Genomic DNA, 25,194 nt, shown 5'->3' with positions numbered 1-25,194 from the left:
AGCCCCACCCTAACGAAACATTGTATTTCTGCTTATTTTTGAGAGCAAAGCCCCTTCCGAGCACACACACACACAACTTCATAGCTTCTGTTCTGGGGTTTTGTTTTTGTGTTTGTTTCACAGTATTCACTAGTCAGTCTCCTATCTGATGTGACCTGGTTCTGAGTGAAGCAATGAATGTTATAATACACTCTGTCATTTTGTCTTCTGCGTCTTTCCCTAACACACCCACAAATCCACTGACAGCTTAGAGTAAACTTTGATGTCAGGCTTAAGTGAAATATTGCTGTGGAGGTAAAACATACAAACACACCAGTCCACATATGATCTCTTCTTGACTTGCTTGAATTTATCACCTTAACGTTGCCCATTCTTCTTCACGCATGCAGAAACCAGAAAGTGTCTTCACAATCTTGTTGCTTCATTCTGTGTGTTAACCCCCCCCCAGCTGCAGTGCTTCTACTCTGTGTTAGAGCTAGGCAAATGGTAAATCATAAGCAAGCATAAGTTTTTTTTCTTCTAAACTCTTGACAGAGAGAAAGTAATGTAGCTCAGCCAATGTTTTGTTTTTTTTATTTTTTTGAAAGAGATGATGACTGACTCTTGAGTCACAGCTTCACCAAGCAAAGTGCAGAAAGTTCTGCAACATCTTCCACCCACTTCATCTTCTTTTTCATATTCCCCTGAAATTGGTTGATAGTAATAAGATTCCTATTTCGGCCTTTTACAATTTTGTTCCCAAGTCTTTGTGCATTTTTGTGTTTCTGGTGCCATGATAAAAGCTTTGGTTTCACCGATGACCAAGAGAGATCCATAACATTTTAACTAGACTTTTGTGAAGTAACTTCCCCTGACCCTAAAAAAAATTAAAATATGGAGTCATATTATGTCCTATTGGGGCTACAGCTGTAGTTACTTTTTCCGGTATAACACAGGAGATCATCGGGATTTTGTTGTGAACTCAAAATATAAAAACCGCTCTGTATTTGCGGGCTGTGAACTTGTCTTTTTCTTTTTTTCTTTTTTTTTTTTTGTTTTACATTTGGCTTCAAACAAGCCCCCGCCCACGGCCGTGGCTCCTTACACGCTCTAACTGAATCCTGGCAGAGTTGTAAAAAATGTTCCAATCATGCGCTTCAGACGCACATCGGAAGGCGTGCCCAGGATTGCGCTGAAATTTAAGTCTGAGCAGTGGTGAAGGACACAGTTAGCTTTGGATTTACACCAAGCCGCTGCCCTCCACAGCACAAACTGATGCATATTTGCATTTGCTCTTGGCAGGGTGATCTTTTCACATCGTCGTTCTCCTGAGCTAAACCTTTTTCTTGCCTTTGGCGGACGGGATTGTGCCACATTGGAGCTTGCTGACGCGCGTAAAGGACAACGCGACTGGGCGCCCCGTACGCGAGACAGTATTCTCCTGGACGCTTGTCCTCGCATGGCATGAGTGAAATCTAACCATCTGGTGTTTATGCATGTTCAGGAATCGATAAATCCACCGGTAGGCTCGCATGTGGTGTGTGTGTGAGGAGCAAATGGCCATAAGGCGTCCCTCTCGCAGCGCGCACAAACCCCACTGATGTGGATCCGTCACTCTTTGGCACACGCGTTTATATGGCTGAAGCTGCAGCTTTTCTACCGACAGAGCATACTTTGTGGAGTTAAGTGAAGTTGTTGCTGTTTGCGTTTCTACCGACTCCCTCCCCTGTCACGGCTCCAATGATGACCGAGAACAACGAGATGGAGAGCGACTCGCAGCTCCAGCGCTCTCCAAGCACCATGTCCATCCAGCCGATGACATCCAAGGCAAGTACCGCCACTTTGGCGCTTTGTTGTGGAGGCTGAGCTCACTCACCTCTGATGACCTGCCCTGCACTCCCAGATTCTACAGTGAACTTTGCAGGGCAGTTTACGCATCAGAGAAATATCTGAAGCCTGAAACTGGATTTTGTTTTTGTACTGTGTGTTTTTTGTCTTCATCTTCCTGTATTATTCACTAGGTTTATGTAATATTAATGCCCATACCTCAAAAATGCGGTTGTATTCATCTCGACTGCGTCATCAGGTGTAACCTACGTAAGCTCTGATGTCACCGTCTCCCCCCTTTCTGCCACTCTTGCTCCAAATCTACTTCCTGCTCGCACAGACACACGCTGAGAAGATGTTTGTTTCGAGTCATCATGTGAATTTTAAGTAGAACTGGGCCAAAATTATTAGCATAAAACAATTGGGTGATAAATGCCAACTCACATTCCTTTCTCAGCACATTGATGCACCCATGTCTAGTCAAACAATAATGCTGCAGGCATACAGGTTTATGTTGGGATGAGCACAAATGGCAATTTGTGTCAGATATGTAGAGCTAGTTTTCTAGACTTTTCAGTGCTCTCTTGCTAGAGTTTCAAGTGTCCTTATGATGCCATTTAAATTATTGACTTAATTATATCAACAAAGATTTCAAAGGCTTGCCTCCAAAGAGCCCGAGTTGTGAAAGCTTTCTCAATGCCTGCTTTCTAATAGAGGACACATTTGATTCATTAAGCCCATTTCATGCAACTTTCCTTGAGAAGAGTCTTTGTCTCATGGCTCCTGTTTCCGCCCACACGAAGACATCTTGAAAGTGAAAGGACAAGGTCACATGCTTCACCAGCTGAGTTTGTCAGTGCCACATCTAAATGTTCAGTGCCTTCTCAGAGAAGCACAGAGGTTGTCATCGTTGCTAGCTATTTTATCAGCACTTACTCCAGCATAGCCAACTTCGGTTTGGCAGCACCTGCTCGCCAAAGTCAATTGGGCGCACCCTTTACCAAGCAGGACTAATCTTATTGGTATTCAGATGAGTTTAACAGGCCCTGTTCCTTGTCTGCCTCTGCTCTCCCAATCAATCGAGGGGTCGCTGGTGGTGGAATTCCAGGGCTCCGTGTGAAATAGATTTCACTTTAACCTTCACCCTCTCTACTCCTGCATGGCTCATCAGGTTTAGTCAGGTGGAAGGTTAATTGTAAAATCTTTGCAACCCCCTCTAAGTGTTTAAAATTCAATCGCTCACTGCTGCCAAAGGGTCAGTGGGAATTTGCAAGCCTTTAGCAGTCGATTATGGTGTCTATGCAGGAGATTACCTAAATTAAAGGTCCCCTATCATGGGGTGAGATTCCCAAGTCATTTTGATTATGAAGCAGTTTAAGGTTCTATACTGGGAAAGTATCAAAGTGTGATACTTTGGGGGATTTGATTTTGCTGAGTGTTTACCTGAAATCTGCTATATTTTTATCCAATTACTCAGAAATCAGGCAGCCAATCAGTAAGATCCTCTCTTCTAATTGGCTGACTGGCTGGCTGTTTCCAGAGTGCCACAGAGAAGCCTGAATGAAGAGATGTAAAGCTACACTGAGTTGGATTTTAAATATAACACCGTAAACACAGCATTGGCTAAAATATGGGACCTGTAACATGCTCTGAAATGCACAAGTCTGGTCCTGTGAGATTAGTCTGCCTTAAAATTCCACCTTTTTTTTATTTTAAACGCTTATTCAAGCCCATCCCCAAAATAAAAATATATATCACCCACAGGCTATCATTTCTGAAGGAATCTAATCAGGCATCCAGCACTGTGATGTTTTTAATTAGATAAGGATGACAGGGAAGGAACAAGAGTCACTCCCTCTGATAACAGATGCTCCCCAAAAACCAGCAGCAGCAAATTTCCCACAAAGATGGGTATCAGAAATTAAGAACTTAAGAAAGCAGTGCAGGAGGATTATGAGGAAAGGAGGCATGTGCTTTCTCCCCGACTCACAACAGTGCTGCCAAGGCTGGTAGACACGTGAGTGGTGGAACAGATGAGATGCTTGAAAAATGATCCTCAGCCACTAGTTTTGCTTTTTGTGGAGAACTGTTTGACCTCTTGGGGCTGTTGATGCTCCAGGAGCAAACTCTTTGCTGGGAATGCACAAGTAAACTCCTTTTTTCGCCAAGAGGAGCTCACTGGACACTCTCTGAACTGAAAGCAATAGGCTTAAAATAAAAATCTGCAACATGTTGCAGAGAGATTGGGCCATTTGTCAGCTTTCCCACTTAGCAGCGAGGTCATAATAGTTCATCGATGTGTCCCTTTTTAGATCTCTTTGTCTAAACTTCACCTGGTGTGAGCGCGTAATCTCATACACAGCCAGCTAAGTGATAAAAGGTGACTGGCATTTCCCACCGAAGATGGGAGCTTTTTACAGCTCCAAATCTAAATGAGGAGTCTTAAATCTTGCGGTATATGCCCATTAAGTTTTTTTTATGGAAGAGATCTTTTAGCCTTTCAGTTCATGGTAACACTCGAACACACAGTATGAAGAGATATTAGCCTAGTGCCTTTATTTATTTTAGTGTTGGTGGTTTCCAGTCTGTCTGCAAGTTTCATTAGATATCCATGAGTAGACATAGAGGGGATGGGGGGCGGTCTACTGCTTGAGGCCACAATTATGTGGTATTACAGCATGGGCCAATAATTTTGTATAATTATTTGTGCATTATTTTTTTGTGGCTCATAATTTGTTTGAGAGGGAGAGCCAGAGTTCAGAGAATGAATTTCAGATTTGTAGTACATGATCCGGAGCTGCCCAAAAATAACCTGCCCAAACTGCATCACTCCACCACCGTCAGTGAAAACTGGAAAATTATTACAAGCAAAAATTAAACACAGATAAGAGCAGACATATATCAATATTAGCCTAAAAGTAAAAAAATTAAATAAAATCTAACATTCACCATAAATTTTAACCCGGCTGTAGATTCTATGTTGGTTATATCAAGCAACACTGAATTGATGGTTAAAAAATGGTGGTTGTGGTCTGTGTGTCAAGGCTAAATGCAAGAAAACTGAGAGACTAAGTGATTTTGCAGTCATGTTAGCAGCTCTGCAAGTCTACACTTTGGGACAGCAGCGGTTTAAGCTTAATGCTACTGTATGCAAAAAAAAACAAAAAAAAAACCAGCCATCATAGATTAGCATATCAGAATGTTACTACGTGCAAATTAGTACTCAAACGGTGTAAATCAGCAGCCTGATGGCACTGAAGGAAAAGACATCAGCAAAGTTAGTTAGTGTTCTCTGAAATTTGCAGCTATGCAACCAAACCAGTTTACCCATTTCACTCAAAACCACAAATGTGAAATTAATGGCAGCACAATCGCAAAGTTTCTCATTAACATTCATTCTCTGGTGGCCACTAATTGCTATAAAATTTCACAGCATTCCTTCCAATAGTTTTGAGATATTATCAGTCTGACCAACCTGCTAACAGAAAAACACTGCCGCTACTTCAGCTGAGCCATGGCACACTGATTTGAGTGACATGAGTGGGGGAGTAAGTCAAAGAGGGAAGTTGATGTGGGCCAAGGTCTTGAATAATTAATCTAACACCTCCACTGCTGTGATGTTTATTGATGTGACACTTCAGGGAAAGGCGCGAGCGATACTGGACTCTAGAGGGCTACAAGCAGCTAAAATAATAACTGTCTGAATTTGCTGCACAATACAGAGATGAGGGGACGGAAACAAAGAAGGACATTTGTTTGTCACCTCTGCTGCTCATTCACTCCCCTCTCTGAGATTGACATCCTCTGTGTTATGCTTGAGGTGGTGTGTGTGGACAGTTATTGGGTGGAGGATGGGTTGCCATGGCAAAGCAGCATGGCTGAATGTTGCACCACTGAGAGGAAAGTGGTTGCAATCCAAACTGCTAAATCAAACATCGTTTTCCTCCTATTAAAGAGAGAGCGGAAGGAAGTGCATGTCTTTGTGTGTATGTATATGTGTGTGAGGGAGCAAACACACACTCTGCAAATGCATTGTGTGTGTGATATTTGTGTGAACAGAGCGATGAAAGCTTGTGATGATGCATCTCTTATCTCAAATTCGAAGCAGGGTTTTGCAAGTCTGCTGTACACAGTGACAAACTTAATGTTGGGATGTGAAACTGTTTAACTTACCCTCCCTCTAATGATAAAGCTTCTGCTTGCACACTTTGCTCAAAAAACTTATGAGATAGTTTCTTATCCTTCTTTTATCGTGCAATTCACACAGTTTTGTCCCGTCAGAGTAAAAGTGGGGTTTTGTTTGTTTGTTTGTTTGTTTTTTTTACATCCCTGTTTCTTCTATCTCAAGTTCAACAGTTTTCTCTCTGAATTTTAGCTTTCCATCACCTGGCTAAAACAGTTGAAGTCATCACAGTGAAGATGCTGAGAATTATATCCCTAAAGACTTCATATACATGATAATTTCCTCTATCAGACTTAGTGAGGAAATGGTGCCATTCACTGAACAGTGACACCAGACTTATCCTTTCTTAAATATCCTCCCTTAGACCAAGGTCAGACTGTGGAGTGTGTTAGTTTTCCTAATTAAAGCTGAATTTCTCTCTCTCTCTCTCCTATGGTGCTCATAACCCTGAGCTGACGAGCACAGTTCAAGAGTGAGCAGAAAAAATAGGTGTAAAGTTTGCAAAAAAATTACAAAATGTTTCAGTTGTAACACTCCTGCAGATTCCCTGACAGTTTGTTCTGATAATCCATCACCTAAAACATTTTCAACAGAAATACAGAAAGACTATTTATTTTGACCTTTAGGTCCTCTTTAATAAGACACACCCTGAGTTACTGGTTTCTGTTTGTACGATGCGAACCATTTAAAACAGTCAACACCAATGAATATTATTTATTGTCACATTCCCAGTGGGACCAGACCTTTTTGTTGTTCAGTCTTCACCCCTGGACTGCCTGGAGCAGTATATATAGATCTCAGCCTGGCCCCTGAGCCATTAAATACTCATAAAGGAGGGAAGAGCGCATATTTACATGAAATAAAAGCTTTACCATTGAATAATGACTTTCCCTCTATGGAGCAATTATTGTGAACATTTAAGCTGGACATATTTAAGAATGCCTGGGGGTTGGTACCAGAATCCGGGATGGCATAAGTTCAGAGGGATGACTGGCTAAAATGTGTTTATATAAGTGAGTTTATATAAACATGGGCAACGTTATTTGTTTTTTGCGTGGTGCTGTGAGTCATTTGCATATCACACAGATTTTTTGTTGGGAGAAAAACCCGGTGATAGGCATTGTCAGAAAATTAAAAGTGTTTAGTAATCCCAACCACTGTTTTATCTGTGGCAAACCTAACGTCACTGTGCTTAAGCTTCACTAATACCTGTGATCAAAAAGAAATCACACTGCCTGGTGCACATTAATAAAGCCTGTGTGGATTTATGACCCAAAATGACCATTGTGTCAAGCCGGCCTTGACTCTCAGTGTGACGCTCTCAGCTAATGCTTAAATGGAAGCTAACAGGAATGCTTTTTGAGACCACACAGTGGCAGACAATTAGATTAGCTGTAACTGAGAATTTTATCTGGCCAGAGCTGTTATGCCAGCACTCATCTGCTCTGATTAAGAGAGCTCATCTCAAGACTGTGATGCTGTACAGAAAACCCGGAGACATGTCAAAGCATATTTTTGCTGCCTATTAAAGATGACTAAAATATGCATCACACTTTCTTAAATGGCATCTTTTATGAATTTTAATGACTAAAAGGTCATTTATTCATGTGTTACTCTATTCAATAATTTAATTTGCTGGAATTTTACGAATCCATTTGCCTGAGCAGCATCTTGGTGCATTGTCTTTATCAAATATTAGCAAGTGAGTCAGTCATGAAGGCTAATTGGTGGTTTATCACTACTTTGTGAAGCGTTACTAAATGTTCACAAACACACAAACCATTCTCATCACATTGTCTGTTTGCTACTTTCTGGAGCTTTTTTTATCAACCATGGTGGCCAACCTGAGACAACTGTTTAATAAATACACAAAGCAAACAAATTCAGCCATCATAAATACTGCAGGAAATGTTTTGATACCACACACACGCACGTTCACACAACACACTAAACAATCCACATATCTTGTGCCACACTCTCGCAGCATCAAAGCATACTGCACATCCCCTGAAGGTAACAAAACATTTCGTGTTTAATGTAATTAGCATTAACGAAAGCTGGGAGTTGGTTAAATTTCACTGAGGACTTATGAACCTCCTTCCAGAAACTAAATAAATGATAATAACAGCTATGCACACAAGCTAGACAAACAATATATTCTAGGTGCTACACAAAGAGAATCACACCATCCTGTGCACCCAACAACTCGCACTGTATCATTCTGCCTTCTTGTCTTCATCTGTGTAATTGAGGGAAATTTCACAAATAGAGATTTTCAGGAAGCATACAGAGTTTACAAACCTTAACTCAGTTATGCATGTTTGTTTTTCTTACTCTTCCACAAGCACACATACACAAACTTTAATAGACAAACTGTTTACATGTCTTATTCCCTGACGCGCAGAGCTGTAAACAGCATGTCCCTATAAAGTGATTATGTTCTGTGCCAAGTAGAACAAGAACAGAGAGGAAAAGAGACAGAATGTGTGCACATGGAGTGTCTGTGGCCTACTGATTATCTGTCCGCGTTGATCCATTCTCCCACTGCAACGCCACTACACCCTCAAAATGCTCTCCCACTGCCAGTGCATGTCAGAGTAACAAATGGCCACCTATCTTCCGGGAAGCTAGCATCATCATCTGTACACAGAGCTGGAGGGAAATGTCAGGAAACGTGCATTTATCTAGTCAATCAATGCTAAGTGGCTGCAGAAAGTAGAGTCAAAAGATGTGATGCCGCTTTTTGCCATTCTCATGGTTGAGATTTTGAAATCCAGCCGCCATCAATCACTTGTGATTGTCTGGTCAATAGAGCTTGCAAGATCCCTGCACAGATAGTTGAGTCAATATACAGAAGTGCGGTTACATGCAATTTGATATGACAGCAGTTTGTAGCCCTGTGAGGAGGGATCCACTGGCCCTCTGTCCTTTGTGCACGCAGCGCAATCAATATGTCCATCAGATTAAGGGCCCAAGGTAGGCTGTTGATACATGATAAGGCTTTGTAAACTGTCTTGTTTCATTTCATCTCAATGGCCCTCCTGATACCACTGCTATCTCCAAGAAAAATGCCATCTACACACACCATTCTCTGTAGTCTGGCTGTAGGCGCCCTACAAAAGAAAGGTCTTATCTTGTTTAACCATAGGCCAAATGCAGTGGCAGAACACCAATGACTGTGGAAAAGATATGCTCCATCTGTTGGAGCAAACAGGTAGCTTAGCTGTTAATGTGTTCTTTCCTTATGAGGTGATATTGCATTTCATGAGTCACCCTCTTTCCCCATAGTGTACAGATCTGAGCCGAGTGTTGTGTTTATGAATGCTGGGATATTGCCTGTGCTGTCCTCAGGGTGTATTGGACATTTGTTATTGCTCCTAAATGTGGCGCCGCATTCTTGCTTATCCTGTGTTTATTCTTAGTGTACCCTCTTTCTCTCCCTGTCAATTTTATGTGTGCAGCTCCAGAGGCTAAAGCGCTCGCTGTCCTTCAAGACCATGATGCGCAGCAAGAGCGTGGAGAACTTCTTCCAAAGGTCCTACAGCGACGCTCGTCTGCCCCCGGATTTCATCACTGACCCACCGCCTCCGTCTCCACCTCTGCTGCCTGGCTCTCCTCTTGTTGGGGAATGCTCACCATCTATTTCTCCGTCTCTCAGCCCCAACCCCTCCATCTCCTCCCACTCCCCCTCCCTCAGCCTTTCCCCATCGCTGCCCACCAAGCCGCCCCGTCTTCAGATTAACCACTGTTTTCAGGACCACGTGTTTCGCAAGCCAACCAACTGCCAGCACTGCAAGCACATGATCGTTGGTAAGGTGCTCAGTTTACCTCATGGGCTCTCTTTGCTTGTTTTCAAGCCAGCTTTCTGGCCACCATGTCTTTGTTTACATGGTTTCTCATCTTGTGTAAGATGGAGACAAGTTAATGGAAAGAACACTTATTGTGCTAAAGACACTTGAAATGCAAAGTAGTGACAATGTTTTCTGACCTCAGCTTGATATAGCTTGAGTTAAAAACAAAACTCTCATAAATATCCATCAAACCCAACACCGCATGCAGCAGCCTAATCACCCTTTTTCGTTTTTCCTTTGGGCAAAAGTGTGTTAATTTGAAATCCCTGCAGGTTGCTGAGCAGGGAGCGTCTTCGCGACTAAGTCATAAATACGCTGCAAAAACATGCCTGGGTCAATGAGGAGATGCAGACTTTTCTCTCTTTGTTATTCATTCTAAAGCTTCCATTGTTCATGTGCATGTGGGTGTTGACCTGGTGCCATGTGGTGGAGAACCTCGATTAGCTTCTGCAAAGACTGACAACCAGCTAAGTCTAGATTGTAACACACCTTCCAGCATCACTAAATCCAACGAGCTAACCCCTTATTGTTTGTTTTCTGTCAAATTAGTGTAACACGGAGAACAGAGAATTACTCATTTAGAACTAAATTGTCACCTCACTTGTTCAAAATGATGTTCAGAACTGGACTGTATGGATTTAAAGCAGCAGCTGGAAACTTTAGATTTCTAATAAAGGCTGCTGCGGACCTTTTATGCTTAATTTGCTGCTTGCATGAACAGCAAGCTCCTCCAAAATTTTCTGCTAAATCCACTTCCTGTTATTGTGATTGATTACAGACTCCTGCAGTCTTCTCCAATCCAATGTGATTTTTCTTGTATGCATTGTGGGTTTAATTATGTAAAAGATCACCTCGCTGTGTCTGTGCTCCTCTGCAGTCCCAGAGCTCAGTTCAGCCTGTCTGCTTGTTAATCTGATGAAGTAAAATCGATTTCACCTTTTCAAAGTAAAAGCAGTGTTTCAGCCAGCCATGCCATTGGTTTGATTGTTGCTTTTGCTCCACAACAGACTTGTTATTTCAATTCCCCACCCACAACAAATCCAGAAACCTGTTATAGAAAATTGAATCAACCCTTTAATCTTTAAAAACACTCATTGATCAATCGGGGATTTTCAATTACATGACAAATAAGATTAAAATATCCCAGATACTGAGGTTAATATGAATCAAGTAGTAGAAATGAGGGATGACTCAATGCCAAATTGATTATAAGGGAAGCATCTCCAGCTGGTTTCCAATCTCTCCTGGCCGTTTTGGAAGAGGAGCTGTTGATTATGAAGCTGTGTTATTGAGTAGTGCCAGAGCTTTAAAACTGGGACAGTGCTTGAATACAGAGTCTACCTGACAGGAGAGAATCCTGCTCATACAATATCAAAGCTGCTTTGTTTTGCTATTTCTTTCTGCCGGCTACAGACCTGCTCTAATTCTCTTTTTGTGGCTGGCTTCATGTCTGCACCCATTGCTCTGATCGTTTCATCTCCCTCCCTCTATGCAGGAAACTCCAAACAAGCCCTGAGGTGTAAAACATGCAAGATGGCTGCTCACCTGTGGTGTACCTCAGAACTATCGCAGCAGCCATGTCATGGGAAGGTGCGAACACACACAGAAAATCATGTTTGGTCTTTCCCATTCGTTTTTGTCATCATAGACCCGTCATTAACTTTTTATTGTACACCTGTGAATTGGTTGTCTTTTTTTTTTTTTTTTGCTGTGTTGGTGGTTTTGCACTGCAGAGTGGGCAATAATGTTTTTTGGACACATTTAAATATTTATTTTCAGTTACATTTCCTATTAAAGGATTAGTCCAACCATTAACAGGTGGTTAACTTGGCAAGATGCAGGAAAGAGTAAGCCTAGCTTTGAAATCTGCATACTTCTTGGCATTCACATGTTCTTTTATATTTGTTCAGTCTACACAAAACTCAAAGTGTAAAAGAAGATATTTTTACCCTTAGGGGCCAACATATGCTGAAATATTTCTTGGCTGGAGGCAGTCACTTTCTGGAGATTGCTTTGGTTGCCAGGCAACAGCACCCAGCCAAAAAATAGTACAATAATAACCCAAAAACACAAACTAATCCTTTAAGACATATGCTATGATGACAAGGTTTTTTTTTCAGGCATTTCAAAGCTATGAGCAATAACTTCTATTTTGTCAAGTGAATGGGAAACGTAACACGCAACCAATGGCGGGTTATCACCAAAGAGGAGGCGACGGACAACAGAGTAAACCGTGTAAATGATGTACTTAGTGTCAGTGTTTATCCCACAACATGTTTCTCCCCCTCAGTTCAGAATGACCTTTAGCATGCGACTTCCTCCTTTCAGTGTTTTCGGCCTTGAACACACTGTTAAGGTGTTGTAAGGTGTGTTTAAGGCTGTTTCACTGGGAAAAAAATACATGTTGGTCAGAAACAAACTGGAACGGTTCCACGCAGCCATAAAAAAAGTCAAATAAAAATTGAGGCATCAGCACATCATAGAGTTGTATGAATACATAAAATAAGTGCCTACATCCACCGGCTGCTTTAAGCCGCTCCTGACCTGAGTTCAGGTGCACCTAACCAGGGTTTTAGCTGTTTGTGCAATTTAAGGTAAAGTACTGACTTATTAGAAACAAATCGGTGAAGGGTATAATGCTATAGTTAGCTGATGTGTATTCAGAGATATGAGGATTTTCACCGTTATTGGGACCCAGGAAATTAGAAAGTTTCCCATTCCCAGAGTGAAATAATAATAATAAAAAAATAATAATATATATATTTTTTTAAGTTGTTTACAGTATACTGAGGAAGGCTCAATTTACAGACCCTATATCTGCTTATGAGTAATGCTAACAAGAAGAACACAGAAAAAAATTAATTATTTATTTATTAAATAAATGTTTTGGGGGGTTTTTTTTTTTGTTTTTTTGACAAATTTGCACATTCTGAATAGTTTCAGGGCATCGGTGGAAGGTGAGCTGAGAGCAGAAGGCAGATAATTGGGAGTGATTTCAGACCCTGTTTTTGTATTTTGTTTTTTTTTTTGTGTGTGTGTATGCTATCCTCTGGTGCAGGGGCAGAGAACATTAGTATGCAAGGGGTGAGAGCCACTTGGAAAATTCTAAGAGCACTGTGTTCAAGATGGCCCAGTGTGGTTAGATAGAAGAGCACAGAGAGAGAGCGGGAGAAGGGCAGTGACTAGTAAAATGTCATCGGATCAGAACACGGACATCTATATGGAAACAAAGGTATCACTTTGCCTTTACCTTTGAGCCGCAGTCTTTGTCTCTACACCATAATATTCTAAAGTGAGAGGATCATTTGCAACTGGAGGCAAAGATAAACCTATATCTCAGCCAAAACACTTACTCTGCTTAATTCAGTGTGAAATTTCAGCCGTGTGGACGCACACAAGGGTGATGCGTAACACAACCATAAGTCCACGTCTGTGTGCAAGCCATGTGCACACACGCGTGTGTGGCTGAGTGAATTCATTGCTCATAATTAGCAAAAAGAGCTAACACATTTTGTTCATATGTGAGCTGAGAGCAGAAATAAGCACTCTGGTTACACCATTCTGTGTGCAATCACACGTTTGTCTGAGTATGTTTTAATGGGGTTTTCATTGAGCAATTTGCTCTCTTAATGCTCTAAAATCACAACAAAATACCAGTTCCCATCAACTCAGACTACAACCACGAAGCAATGGAAACTGAGAAAGAATAGAAAAAAGAAAAAAAAAACAAAAAAAAAAACATTCTCCTTTGTTTCACTCTTCCATTAGTCTGGAGCGTTCAAGCGAAACTTCAGCTCACCAATGCTTGTTAATGACCAACTGGCTGTCGTCAAGGAAGTACAACCAAGCCAAGGTGAGAACATTTTAAGTGTATTTGTGTGTGTGAGTGAGTGCACGTGCCTTGGTTTGTGTCCGTGTGCTTTTGTTTCATCTTGTTGCTCTCGTCTCGCCGTTTGGTTTATTTTGATTGATTTTTTGTGTGCTTGTGCGTGTACTGTAAAAAACACCAGAACTGTCTTCATCTCACCCAACACCTGAGGAGCCTGAAGTGGAAAAAGATAAAGAGGAAGAACAAATTCAGCTTCTCTGGGAGGGTGATGGACGGTCTGCACCCTGAAAGTATGTGAATAATATTTATAAGTTCTAATGTTTATGTTTTGATATCTTTGTTTAGGATTTGTACTGTATATCCCTGGATGGCGGTTATTAATTTATTGTCTGGCACTGCAGCTTGCATGTTTAAAGCTGTATAAACATTGAATTGCTGCCTATTTTCTGATCGGTCTAAGACACAACTAGCTCTCTGTATCATGACATCCGACTTTCTTTAAAAAAAAAAAAAATGTCAAAAACTAATAATTCTGACTTCTAAATAACTTAATACTGCACATTTGTGGTAGCAAGACACCTTAATTCTGACATTTTCTTGTCACTTTATTGTGTCTTCGTCTTATAACAATGTGATACGTTCACTGTCTTAAGATCCACTTGCCTTCCTGTGTCTGAATTTGTTCTTCCTCTGAGAGGTAGCTTGTTTTTTCTTTGGATGAACATCTGTGTAGGTGATACAGTCTCTCATGGCACATACTGCATGCCTCGCTGAATCAGGGTTAGCGCCTCATGAGTCAGGGTACAATTAACCTACAGCTCCATCATCACCCCAAGCTCAGCGCCATGATGCCTGGTATGCTGCCAGTCCCCGGCTGACTGCAACCTGCCAAACTCACAATCACACATTGCAAAGTGTCCTCACAACTATGCTAACAAAAGTCTTGGCTAAATACAGAACTTGTGTTTACGTGCATTAATCTTGTTAAGTCTAAAAGTCACAAATTTTGTGATGGATTTAGACAGTTTGGCTTACTGTCGGTCTTTTTTGCCTTTTAGCTTGTTGTGATATTGAATTTATTCTGTCCTGTAAAGAACTTTCTAACTTTATTTACTTTAAGTCCTATATAAATGAAGTTGTTGTTATTATTATTCATCCTTATTATTACAACCATTAAAGTCTAGTTAGATATTCAGTATAAAAATCAGACTGTGGTTTTTATACTTACTATGTCGAATGTAGCTCAGCTCACAAGAGGCGATGGTTAACAAGTTATGCTGTCTACGATGACAGCTACAAAACCATCAAAACCAAATCATCTACAGGGTTCTCCTCTCTGCTCTCTTTGTGATTTATTTTATACCCGTGTGGTTTTATGGCAGACAGAAAAGGTCTCTTAGTTGGAGGCACAAAGAGGCTTTGACTTTGGCCTAGAGTCAAGTTTCGTCTGAACTGTGTTTCAGATTTTATTTAGCTGAAGGGATTAAAGATGTTAACACTCCTGATTCCCATCTCCCTGTCTTCGAGCCACCAGTCTGTCTAACAGCTGTTTAGACTCCAGCCTGCACCACATTTATCTGCTACTGATCTCAAGCCAGCCTGCCTCCTGCCTGATCCTTGGCACTGAAAACCTTGAGCAACCCGCTTTCCTTGGGAGCTTTCTATTTCCAAGAGGTGTCATGGGCCGCTCTCTGCCGGAGCGGACACTGAACTGCCCAGTGCCACAGAGCCCCTGTTGCCCAGCCTGAGTCAGTAGTTTGCCCCAGTGTCCTGTCTGTTCAGGATCTCAGCAGATGTTTTGCCATCCCTGTCTGATATGAAGCCTGTTCCTGAGCCCGTTCTTCAGTTGGTCATTACTGCCATACCAGGCTTGTTCCTAGTGCCAACCAGCCAGTTTATCAGGCTTCCTGCCCAGTGGTCCAGCCTACAGTCCATCTGGTTCTCAGCTCTGGATGCCAGTACCAAGCTATCCCTGTGGAATGAAATTCGTTTTTGCCTGTGGCCTCCTGCTTTTCCACCTGAAGGGACTTACCCTCAGCGTTAGCCTCCTGCCCAACCTCCAGACGGGACCTGCCTCGGTCTTCAGCCTTGCCTCAACCACTGGCCTCTTTCCTGACCTTCAGACAGGACCTTCCTTTGCGAGCAGCCTCCTGCTTTTCCTTTAAGGAAACTCAACTTTGACCTCGGCCTGCAGTTTAACCTCGAGAGGGAACCCACCTTCATGCCAGTCTTCTGCTTGATCTCCAAAGGATCCTGCCCTTACTAATGCCCGCTGAGCTGATTTTAACTGTCTGTGCTGTGTTTGGGCCAGCCAACAGTCTGACTAGCCTCTGGGCTAATTCAGGTCCTTAAACCTGCCTGTGCTGCTAATTCCAGTGTAAAATTTCAGTTGTGGCTCACTCTCTTTCCCAGCAAGCATTGGCTTTTTGCAGGAATACCTCCTTTCCCAAAGCTGCTAAAATCAATATACGCATACATTTCCTTCATTACCAGGCGAAATTTGAACTAGTTACAACAAAGAGACATTGCTGCAGAATTCCTGCTAAATATTTCATGTATCTGGCAAGAGCAGACAGACATCGACTTCAAAATGAAACTGCACATCATCATCGCATCATCCTCACAGACAAAAACACACTCACAGCACATCTGGCCCTGCAGAGAAATCATCTGTACTGGGTGCTGGATGAAGAAAGGAGCAGAAAATCGCATTCCTGGCTTCAGAAATACTCCACCAACATGTTGGAGCAGCAGCATGGGCTTTCTGAGCATTTAGACATTTTAAGTCTCTTCTATTATTCCGTTTCTACTCAGCTTCAGATGAAGACACATTTATCTATGGCCAATAAGTGAATGCATAAATAATTAGAAGTGTGTAGACTTTTTTAGGATGTCTTGATGTCTACTTAACGTTTGACTGCAGTCCTCACCCAGATCTAAACTGGGTCACTTTGGTCCAGGACTGACTCTATGTACGACAGTTATTTTTAGAACTGGTTCTCCCAAATTTGCAACGGCGAAATAATAATGAAGTGTGGGCTCAATTGTTCAGTGTTTTTCAAAGTGTGTCTTTGTGTACATGACTTATATGTGTATGTGTGTTTGTCAATAAAGTGAATATAAGTCTGTTTATGTGTGCGCTTTAGTCTTATGAGTGTGTGTGTGTGTGTGGTTTCAGAGGCCCCACGAATGCGTGTCGACCCCGTGTATGCTGCCTTACGCTACGGGACATCCTTGGCACAGATGAGCCGCTCCAGTTTTGGCAGTTTGTCAGAGTCACCAACACGCAGCCTGGTATGACATCTTCACCCTGTGGGTGGGGGTACGACAGTCTGACCCTGTGTTATCAAGACGCTGGGCCACTTTACTGCTGACATATCGATGGACAGTCTGAATCTGACAAAATCTTCACTAGTTCATAGATCAGGTTCAGTGTTGATGTGCGTCGAGCTCATCAGTGATGGCAGAGCATCCTGATGATAAACCAACGCGTCACTGAAACAAGATGAAAAGTTGAGCCAGGTTAGCAGGATTATAAATTGCTGTTCAAAGCTACTTTAAAGTTTTCTCTCTTTTGACGTCATGCTAGTATCCCTGCTGAAATCATCTCTATTTAAATCCATCCTGTACATTTGATGAAGTGATATAATTAAGCACCAGGGTATCATCTACTGGGAGCCTAATGGATGCTGCTGGACTCTGCTCATTAAACATGTTGATGAACCAAGTGTTCAAATCCAACTGAGCCCCACAGACATTAGCCAACAGTTTATACGCTCATGATTTGAAGGTAGAGCAGGTTAGAGTTTTATTACGTTTGCTCTTGACGTCCTGTTGCTAATATTTCTTTTTTTATTTTTCCTTCTTTGATAAGGGGGAGGGAAGTGAGGAGAGGCAGCAGAGACAGAGCAGTATGGAGGAAGAGATAACTCAGGAGACAGGGGGTAATCACTGCTGTGTCTGTCTCTCCATGGATGTGGATATGCATATGTGCTTTATGTTGACGCTAATGTGTGTCCATGCACATGCTTTCGTGCTTTTGCACTTTTGTCTGTGTGTGAGAGATTTTACTTTGTCTGCTCATGGAAAGAAAAATTGCATTCCTGATTTCATACGTGTGAGAGCTTGCCCGGCACATTCTAAAATCATTTTTCACCACCTCCAGACACTCTTGTCCCTGAGACAGAGATTGAGAAGGAGGAAGAAGAGAGCAGCAGCCAAGTTCAGACTCCTGCAGAGGAGAGCATTAAGGTACCGCTCTGTTTAATCTGCCCATGTCAGCTGTCTCCCATTGTTTTTCCTCTTCCTCAACTGTGTATTTCTGTCTAACTGGCTCCCCTCTCGGCTGCATCACCCCGTGTCCAGGCACCCAGGCGCATTGAAGTTCACTCCATCCACACCTATGTAGCACTCTACAAGTTTCTGCCTCAGGAACCTAATGACCTGGAACTACAGTGAGTAAAATCCAGACAGGCTGCCTACGTGCAAGCATTTTCATAAGTGTGTATGTAGTGTCTGTCTCGTGTTGTGTTTTTAGCATTGTGTGCTCGAGTGCGTTTGCTTTGTCTGTGGTTTCTTTAGTCCCCACCATGTGTTTTTGCCTCGGCTGTTGATCCTGTAGGATGAAAATGTCCCCACCATCTGTGAAGGACAGTGCCAGGGCACCCTGAAGGACAACTAATTATAAACCCAGAGCCCAAAACTGCCCCCACATAGAAATAGCGACTGAGCTGTGTTCCCAGCAGGGGAAGCGGATAAAGACACTGAGACAACTGAGAGATGAAAGGGCGGACAGACGTGAGGAGAGACGGCATAGAAGTGAAGATTATCGCCGGCTGAGACAGTGAGGGGACTGAGTGGAGAAAGCAAAGTGTGAATATAGAAATAAAAGCTTTGTATGATGAAGGGAAGAGAGGACAGAAAGGACAGAGAGCAAAATGAAGGTTCTGTGTGTGTGTGTGTGTGTGTGTGTGTGTGTGTGTGTGTGTGTGTGTGTGTGTGTGTGTGTGTGTGTATGCATTCGCATGCATGTGCGTGTGGGGCCCATTAGGGAGCAGCTCTCACAAAGGTAAATCCATGTGACTGTTTAAAGCCATCTGTGCTGTGGTTTTGTGTGTGTGTGTGTGTGTGTGTGTGTGTGTGTGTGTGTGTGTGTGTGTGTATGTGTGAAAGAGAGACTGTATGATATACGTGGACTAAGCAAAGTATATTGTGTCTTTGGTCTCTATATTCTTCTCATTAAACATGCTCTGATAGTCCGACCAGAGCAAAATGCAAAATCCTGTGGCCCGAGTTCAAAAACAGACAGAACAGAATCTTTAAAGGGGAAAAGTGAAATTCATTATTTCCTCGTTTTTTTATGTAAAACTCTGGATGCGTTAAATTTTCAAACCCATGATTTACAGAGAATGTGAGCTCTCCAGTTGTTTGAATTTAAAAGCTCTGCTCACCCACACAGGTGTTTTCAGTTACACTGGTGGATGAAAATGAGCCATGGGGATAATTGAGGGCAACAAAACTCCTCTGCTGTGTCTGAAAACATGCTTTGTTTGCTTTACACTACACGACATTTACATTCTGCTCTTACATTTTACTCTTGAAATTTACACACTACGCAGTAGCATTCATCACACACACTTCTTTATGTTAAAAGTCCCTTGATGGAAAAATTTACAGCCAGAGGACACTGAAACTGTCAGCAACGACCTGAAAATAATGAACAGTGAGTTTATTGCTCACAACAGAATCATCTAATGAGTGTCTGTTATATATTGAGTTGTGAATTAGGGAGACACAGCCTTTGTACCAACAATAGCAATAATGTTGTAGAGGTTGAATTTCTCAAAATAATCTGTAAGACCTGCTTTTTCAGTTGCTGTAAATGTGCAACAAACCCATTTTCCCACTAAAGATACTTATGTCATAGAAGGAAAAGGAAATATATGAGTTTATCATATTAAAAATACATTTCCCATGTTGTATATACACCATATTGTTTCTGTAACAAGTCAACGTATCTGTGTGTTATCTTCTAAATTGTGCTTAGTTTGATGGGCAAGTAAAATTAAATTAGCTCAGATTTATTCTATTAATTCAAATTTCATCTCCTTTCACAAGCAGGGATTCTGGGGGTTAAGTACTCTTGTCTGTTTTTTCTAATTAATGCACACAAGAAAAGACAATGAGGTTGTTTTTGGTGGCAGGGCTGCAGTTTCACAGAAGAGTGACTGATAAACTCTGATTAAAATCTGTCATTTACATTTACCTTTACAAAGGTGTCTGCAAATGTTGAACTCCTGTTCAACATTCACCAAAAACCTTTCAAATGCATCCAAGAATTTAGAAAGGCCACAGAGTTTGTCTAAGCCAGCCAAGACCTAAAAAGAAAACTAATTGTCCCAGTATCACCTCACCCTCATTGCTAAGTCTATCTATGTACAAACCCCGTCTGTGTTTGTGGGTGATGATCATATAGGGCAGTAGTGAGAGCAAGCACTCAGGAGGCGCAATGTACAGAAGTGCAACTGGGACAGTAGTTTCTTCCGGTGTATCTAGGACAGAGGATATGCTGTGTGTGTCTGTGGGTGTGTAGAAATGTCTCATAAAAAGCTGGTGGCATGATTAGCATTCAGGCCAGGTTGGCCACAGATCAGGTCCAGCTTTCAGCACTGCAGTCTGTGGCACACAGTCATATTTCATGTAGACCTCATGACTTTGGTGTCAGCTGCTCTGTCACCTCGGCAGAGCGACACGCCGGCTCATCAGCATTTTAACCTCCTCAGCTTTGTACCCCTGGCTACTGCCACTTCCTCTGGCGGTTTGATAACGTCATCTTCTGTGTGCAGGAGCAGCTCTCTCTTTTTCTTTTTACTTGCTCACTCTTCTCACTCTCTCACCCCATTCATCTCCCCATCATGTATCCTTCGCTCATCTCCCCGTCTCCCTTTTCCTCTTCACCTCCCACTCATCCATCTTTTTTTTTTTTTCATCTTCTCTCTTGTCTTATCTCTTTTAGTCCTGGTGATCGGGTGCAGGTCACTGACGACTCTAACGAGGAGTGGTGGAAGGTGGGTAATACATCATCCACAAATATCTCTCTGAGTGTGCGTGCTAGTGTGTTCATACATGTTTTCTAGATTCCACAATGTACATTTGAATTTATATTTATGTGTGTATGTTTATTGTGCACCTGTTAATTAATGACTCTACAAAAAGCCTTTAATGCACACCTGCTCTAATTTTATCTGTTATAAACATACAGGAAGCCACAGACAGAAATAGAACACAATTTCCTCTCCAAATTACCAAAAGAGTTTAACATAATGAGCCTGACAAGTGTTGCAGCCTCAAACACATCTTCATTGAGTCTTTAATGAGCTTCACTAACTCCCAATGGATATAAATGTGTGTTGGTGTGTGCGTGTTTCCATCCCAGAAAAAAGGGAAGATGCACCCAGACTTGACCAAAACACAGAGTCTGTGTATCTTCTCACAGGCACCAAGTATTTACAGAGAGCAGCAGTCATTTAACAACAGTGCCGTCCTAAGCAACCTCTAAATTATGTATAATTTCTGAATCATCTGTTCATTATGTATAGTTCATGAATCACTTCCATAAACACATCAACACCTGAGGCAGAGGATGATAAACGTTGGAATGCTGGTGCATAATGAGGTTCAAGCATAAAGGGTCTAAAAGGGGCATAATCTGCTGCTCTAGTTTTTCTGTAAATGCAAGCAAAACAATTGGCATTAAGCAGAAGCAATTCTTAGTTTGAGTTCTAAAAAAATGGTGACTTAAATTTGATGAATTAACTTTGCGTAGTGTTCTACCTGATTAAGTTGTACTTACACGTCTCCACAGCCACGCCAATTTATGGCTGCATGCATTGTGGTGGAAAATGTTTGTTTCTGTTATTCTTGGGTTGGCAAGAAAAATGCATCCTGGATTCAGACCATGAAAGCAAAGGTAGCTCTTTGAAGGTCTGCTTATTAGTGCAGACCAGCCGTGGCAACGCAAAACAAATATGTGCCGGCAACATCAGAAAAAACAAAACCCACTGGGTTTTGTGTCAATATTGCAGTATGTAATCTTGATCCTTTCTTTTCCAGGGAAAAAGTGGGGACAAAGTCGGCTTCTTTCCGGCCAACTTTGTGCAGAGGGTCCGGCCTGGAGAGAGAGTGTGGCGAGTAATTCAGGGCGTTTCCGGCAACCGAGAGAGAGGCCACATGGCCGTCAGGGAATCCCAGGTACAAGATTATCCCCATAAAGTTTACGACCTGTTTGGTTTCATTCTTCTTCTTTTTTTTTTCTTATGTGCATTTAATTTTTTCTTCATAAATCCCCATAATTTATAGCATACTATCATTTCGGAACACCGTTAGTCTTCTTCCTTCTTCCTCAGCATGTGAAAAAGGATTGTATTTGTTGTTGGCCCTTCCACTTTATCAAGTGTGTTCACAGGGGCCCGTTCCTTCACCCGCTGGGTGACCAAAGGATTTATATCGAAATGATCACCTTTTATCGAATTTCTTTTCGTTCAGTTCATAGCAACATTTTATTCCCCCCGTACACCCGAAACACCCAAAACTCAGGGAAAAAAGCAATTAGCTGCTGATTCCGCTCCAAAACGTTCAAATGGCTATGTTTCAAGTTAAAACAGATTTGGTATTATTTAGTTTTTGAAAACATTCTTTCGGTTCAATATTTCTGAAATAATACTTACAAATTAACAAAATGAAAATGAAGACTTTAACTGCCAACGTGTTCATTCATTCTGTTGGCAAATGTTCACATACCCATTTAAAAGAAGGATTAGTCACACCAATTTCTGCCAAATTTGATATGCCTGTTGGCAACATTTCTAATACTTGCCCCCTCCCCTTCAGATTTGTGTGGGGAAGCGAGAAGAGGGCGAAATGTTTCTGAAGCTGAGCAGTGGGAAGAAGAGAGGGCTGGTCCCGACTGAATCAATAGAGGAAATCTGAGCGTCTGTGTGCACATCTCCATCCTTCTTCGACCACTGTACTCCCCCCAGGGAAGCCGCCGTCTTCAAACTGTCCCCACCACCCTGTCCTCAGCAAAACCACAGCCACTCCCCTGTCCCCCAGCAAGTCAGACATGAACCCAACATCAGCTCAAACAGGACAGAAAACATACATTTCTGCGAAGCTCTGGAACCACAGCCAACCCCCCCCCCCACCCCCCCACCGGTTTGCTCTTTGTCTTTAATTAAGTGTACCTCCATTGTCATGTTCTCAAAAAATACTGTTTAGCTGCAGTGTCGCTGTAGGTTTATCTTTTCAAGTATAAAATCAGCTTTTAGTCACACACAGGATGCACAAGTCAAAAAATGCTAAATATATGTCCTGGATCTGCCGTCTCTGGTTTCGTTTTCCTTTGTCAGAAAGACGTCTGCCGACGTGGGAGGATTCTGTGTCCTCTTTTGGGAACACTGTCATGGGTGCTTCTGTCAGTGTCCTTCTCTTGTCTCTACCTACTGCGTGTGTCTCCTCCTTACATGCTCATGTCAGGATCTTTAGCCTGGGGACTAAATTCAGCTTCATGCAAAACTGGTACACAGCACGAGGTGCTCGCCAAAGACAACCACTGCCAGCCAGAGAAAGCTTTAGCCGTTCAGACAGACAGGAGAATCAGATGACAGGAGCACACGCACAATCCAAAATTCCTCTGCAGCGTCAGGCTGAGTTAGAGCTGTGCTTACCAAAAATGAAACGATTTTTCATTGGGATATTTGTGTGAGGATCTTTTCATTGGAACCTTTTCCTTGATCTTTTTGGTATAAAGGTGCAATGAAAATATTGTACAGGAAAAATCCATCAGCACTTTCTAATTAATTCTGGGAAAACACGGACCTGCTGGTTTTTCAACTCCCAGGGAGACAAGAACTGAAACTTCAGGAATCTCTTTGGCCAATGCAATCATATAGGAGTACATTTAACTGTATTGTATTGTGTGGAAAATCACAAACAGCAGTGATATTTTGGAGTACACATTTCATCATCTTACTCTTTTAAACAAAAATGATGCAGGGGAAATTAACAAAACAGGAGATAAATCACTGGGAGTCTCTCACTGAAAACTTTTGTTTGGATGGTTGTTGAAAGCATTGAGCTAAAGAGAAAAAAAAAGAGGCAGGAGCTTTTCACCCTCATCAAGCATGAAAAGCTTTGGTTTTTATGCAGAGAGTCGCTGAAGAGCCTCAGTGGGTGTTGGCAAGCCATGAGCAGCATTTTTACTTGTTCGCCAAGAGCTCAAACAGCAGGAAACAAATCCTGAACAGCCTGCCATGAAAACACACCACAATTGTGATCTTTCCGACCACGATGAGGAACCTTAAGATGTACTAACAGCTACGAGGACGAAGCAGGAAAACGAGGAGGAGGTGCTGCGGGAGCACAAGTGTTATGAGTCAGTGTGTGCATGCAGGTAGTGTTGTACCCATGGGTGCCCGAGTCATCATTGATCAAATGTCAGCCTGTCATCTCCTCTCATGTCCTCTTGCTGTTGATGAGACTAGTCAGGTCATTTTTTTTTTCTTGTGTATTTTTTGATAGTTTCGACTTCTATTGATTCACGAATTCATCACTCGTGATAATCCAATAGCTCTCATTTCATTTCCCAGAGAGAGGATGCGCACACTCAACAGAAAAATGTAGGATAGAAGCACGGGATATGACAGCAGAGCAATAGACTGCAAATGAGGAAACGATTGAAGTCATACATCATGTTTCAGAGCGCAGACACCTGGTTAACATTATCACTCCTTAGTGTACATTTCAATATATGTGAATGCTTTTAGGGATTACGGCAAATAAGCCTCTCATCTAGTAATAAGGACAACAGCACTTTATTTTCTGTCACCTGAATAGGTTGTTTGTTTTTTTTGTTGTTGCTGTTGAGCTGTCTCCTTCATTGTAATTGTTGACACTTTACCTGCTACGTAACTTCACTTCAGGTATTCAGTTAAAGAACTAATTACTTGTCCTCATACTTGGGATGTTGAAGGGGGAAAAATAACTAAGCAGAACTGGATTTATGATTTCACCCACATAAAGTCTTTGTTATCTTGCTTCCTTTCATGTTGCATCAAATGCTCGCCCCTTTGAGATTTCAACGTGTAAAGTATGTGTTTGGATGTTTCCTGAGTCCAGAGTCATTGATTGGCCACATACCTCAATAAAAGATCTTTACGAAACATTATCTGCAAATGTGAGTGAAAGCAACTGATCATGTAGGCATGTGTTGTTGGTCATATTTTGTTGTTTTTCTGCATCCTTAATCATATTCACAGCCCATTTGCCCCAAAGATGGCAGGGAGTGCCTTGATAGGAGCATTTTGATGGCAGGTCTTAGTAGTGTCCATGCATTATGCACCAGCCTCCATCCACAACCATGCACTGCTGTGCACCGAATGCCAAATTGATGCTCCAAACAGCCCCAGTATAAATAGCCCATCATGGCAGTGCTGGAAGGAGAGTAATTCAGGTCTCTGTTTTATTCT

General features: G+C 42.0%; 1 protein-coding gene across 1 annotated transcript; it reads left to right on the top strand.

The window, feature by feature from the left end:
• The first annotated feature begins 1,225 nt into the window (after window positions 1-1,225).
• LOC115047663 (SH3 and cysteine-rich domain-containing protein 2-like) lies at window positions 1,226-24,853 on the top strand. Its single transcript, XM_029508748.1, has 11 exons — window positions 1,226-1,806; window positions 9,451-9,799; window positions 11,336-11,430; window positions 13,609-13,693; window positions 16,848-16,963; window positions 17,544-17,613; window positions 17,835-17,920; window positions 18,035-18,123; window positions 20,685-20,736; window positions 21,782-21,919; window positions 22,559-24,853. The coding sequence occupies exons 1-11, from the start codon at window positions 1,720-1,722 to the stop codon at window positions 22,655-22,657; spliced, it is 1,266 nt and encodes a 421-aa protein (XP_029364608.1). The 5' UTR covers window positions 1,226-1,719; the 3' UTR covers window positions 22,658-24,853.
• Window positions 24,854-25,194: the final 341 nt, after the last annotated feature.

The sequence above is a fragment of the Echeneis naucrates genome, chromosome 8 (genome assembly GCF_900963305.1).
Source record: "Echeneis naucrates chromosome 8, fEcheNa1.1, whole genome shotgun sequence".
NCBI lineage: Eukaryota > Metazoa > Chordata > Actinopteri > Carangiformes > Echeneidae > Echeneis > Echeneis naucrates.
The sequence above is the reverse complement of the archived record's forward strand: the minus strand, read 5'-3'. Positions and strand labels throughout refer to the sequence as shown.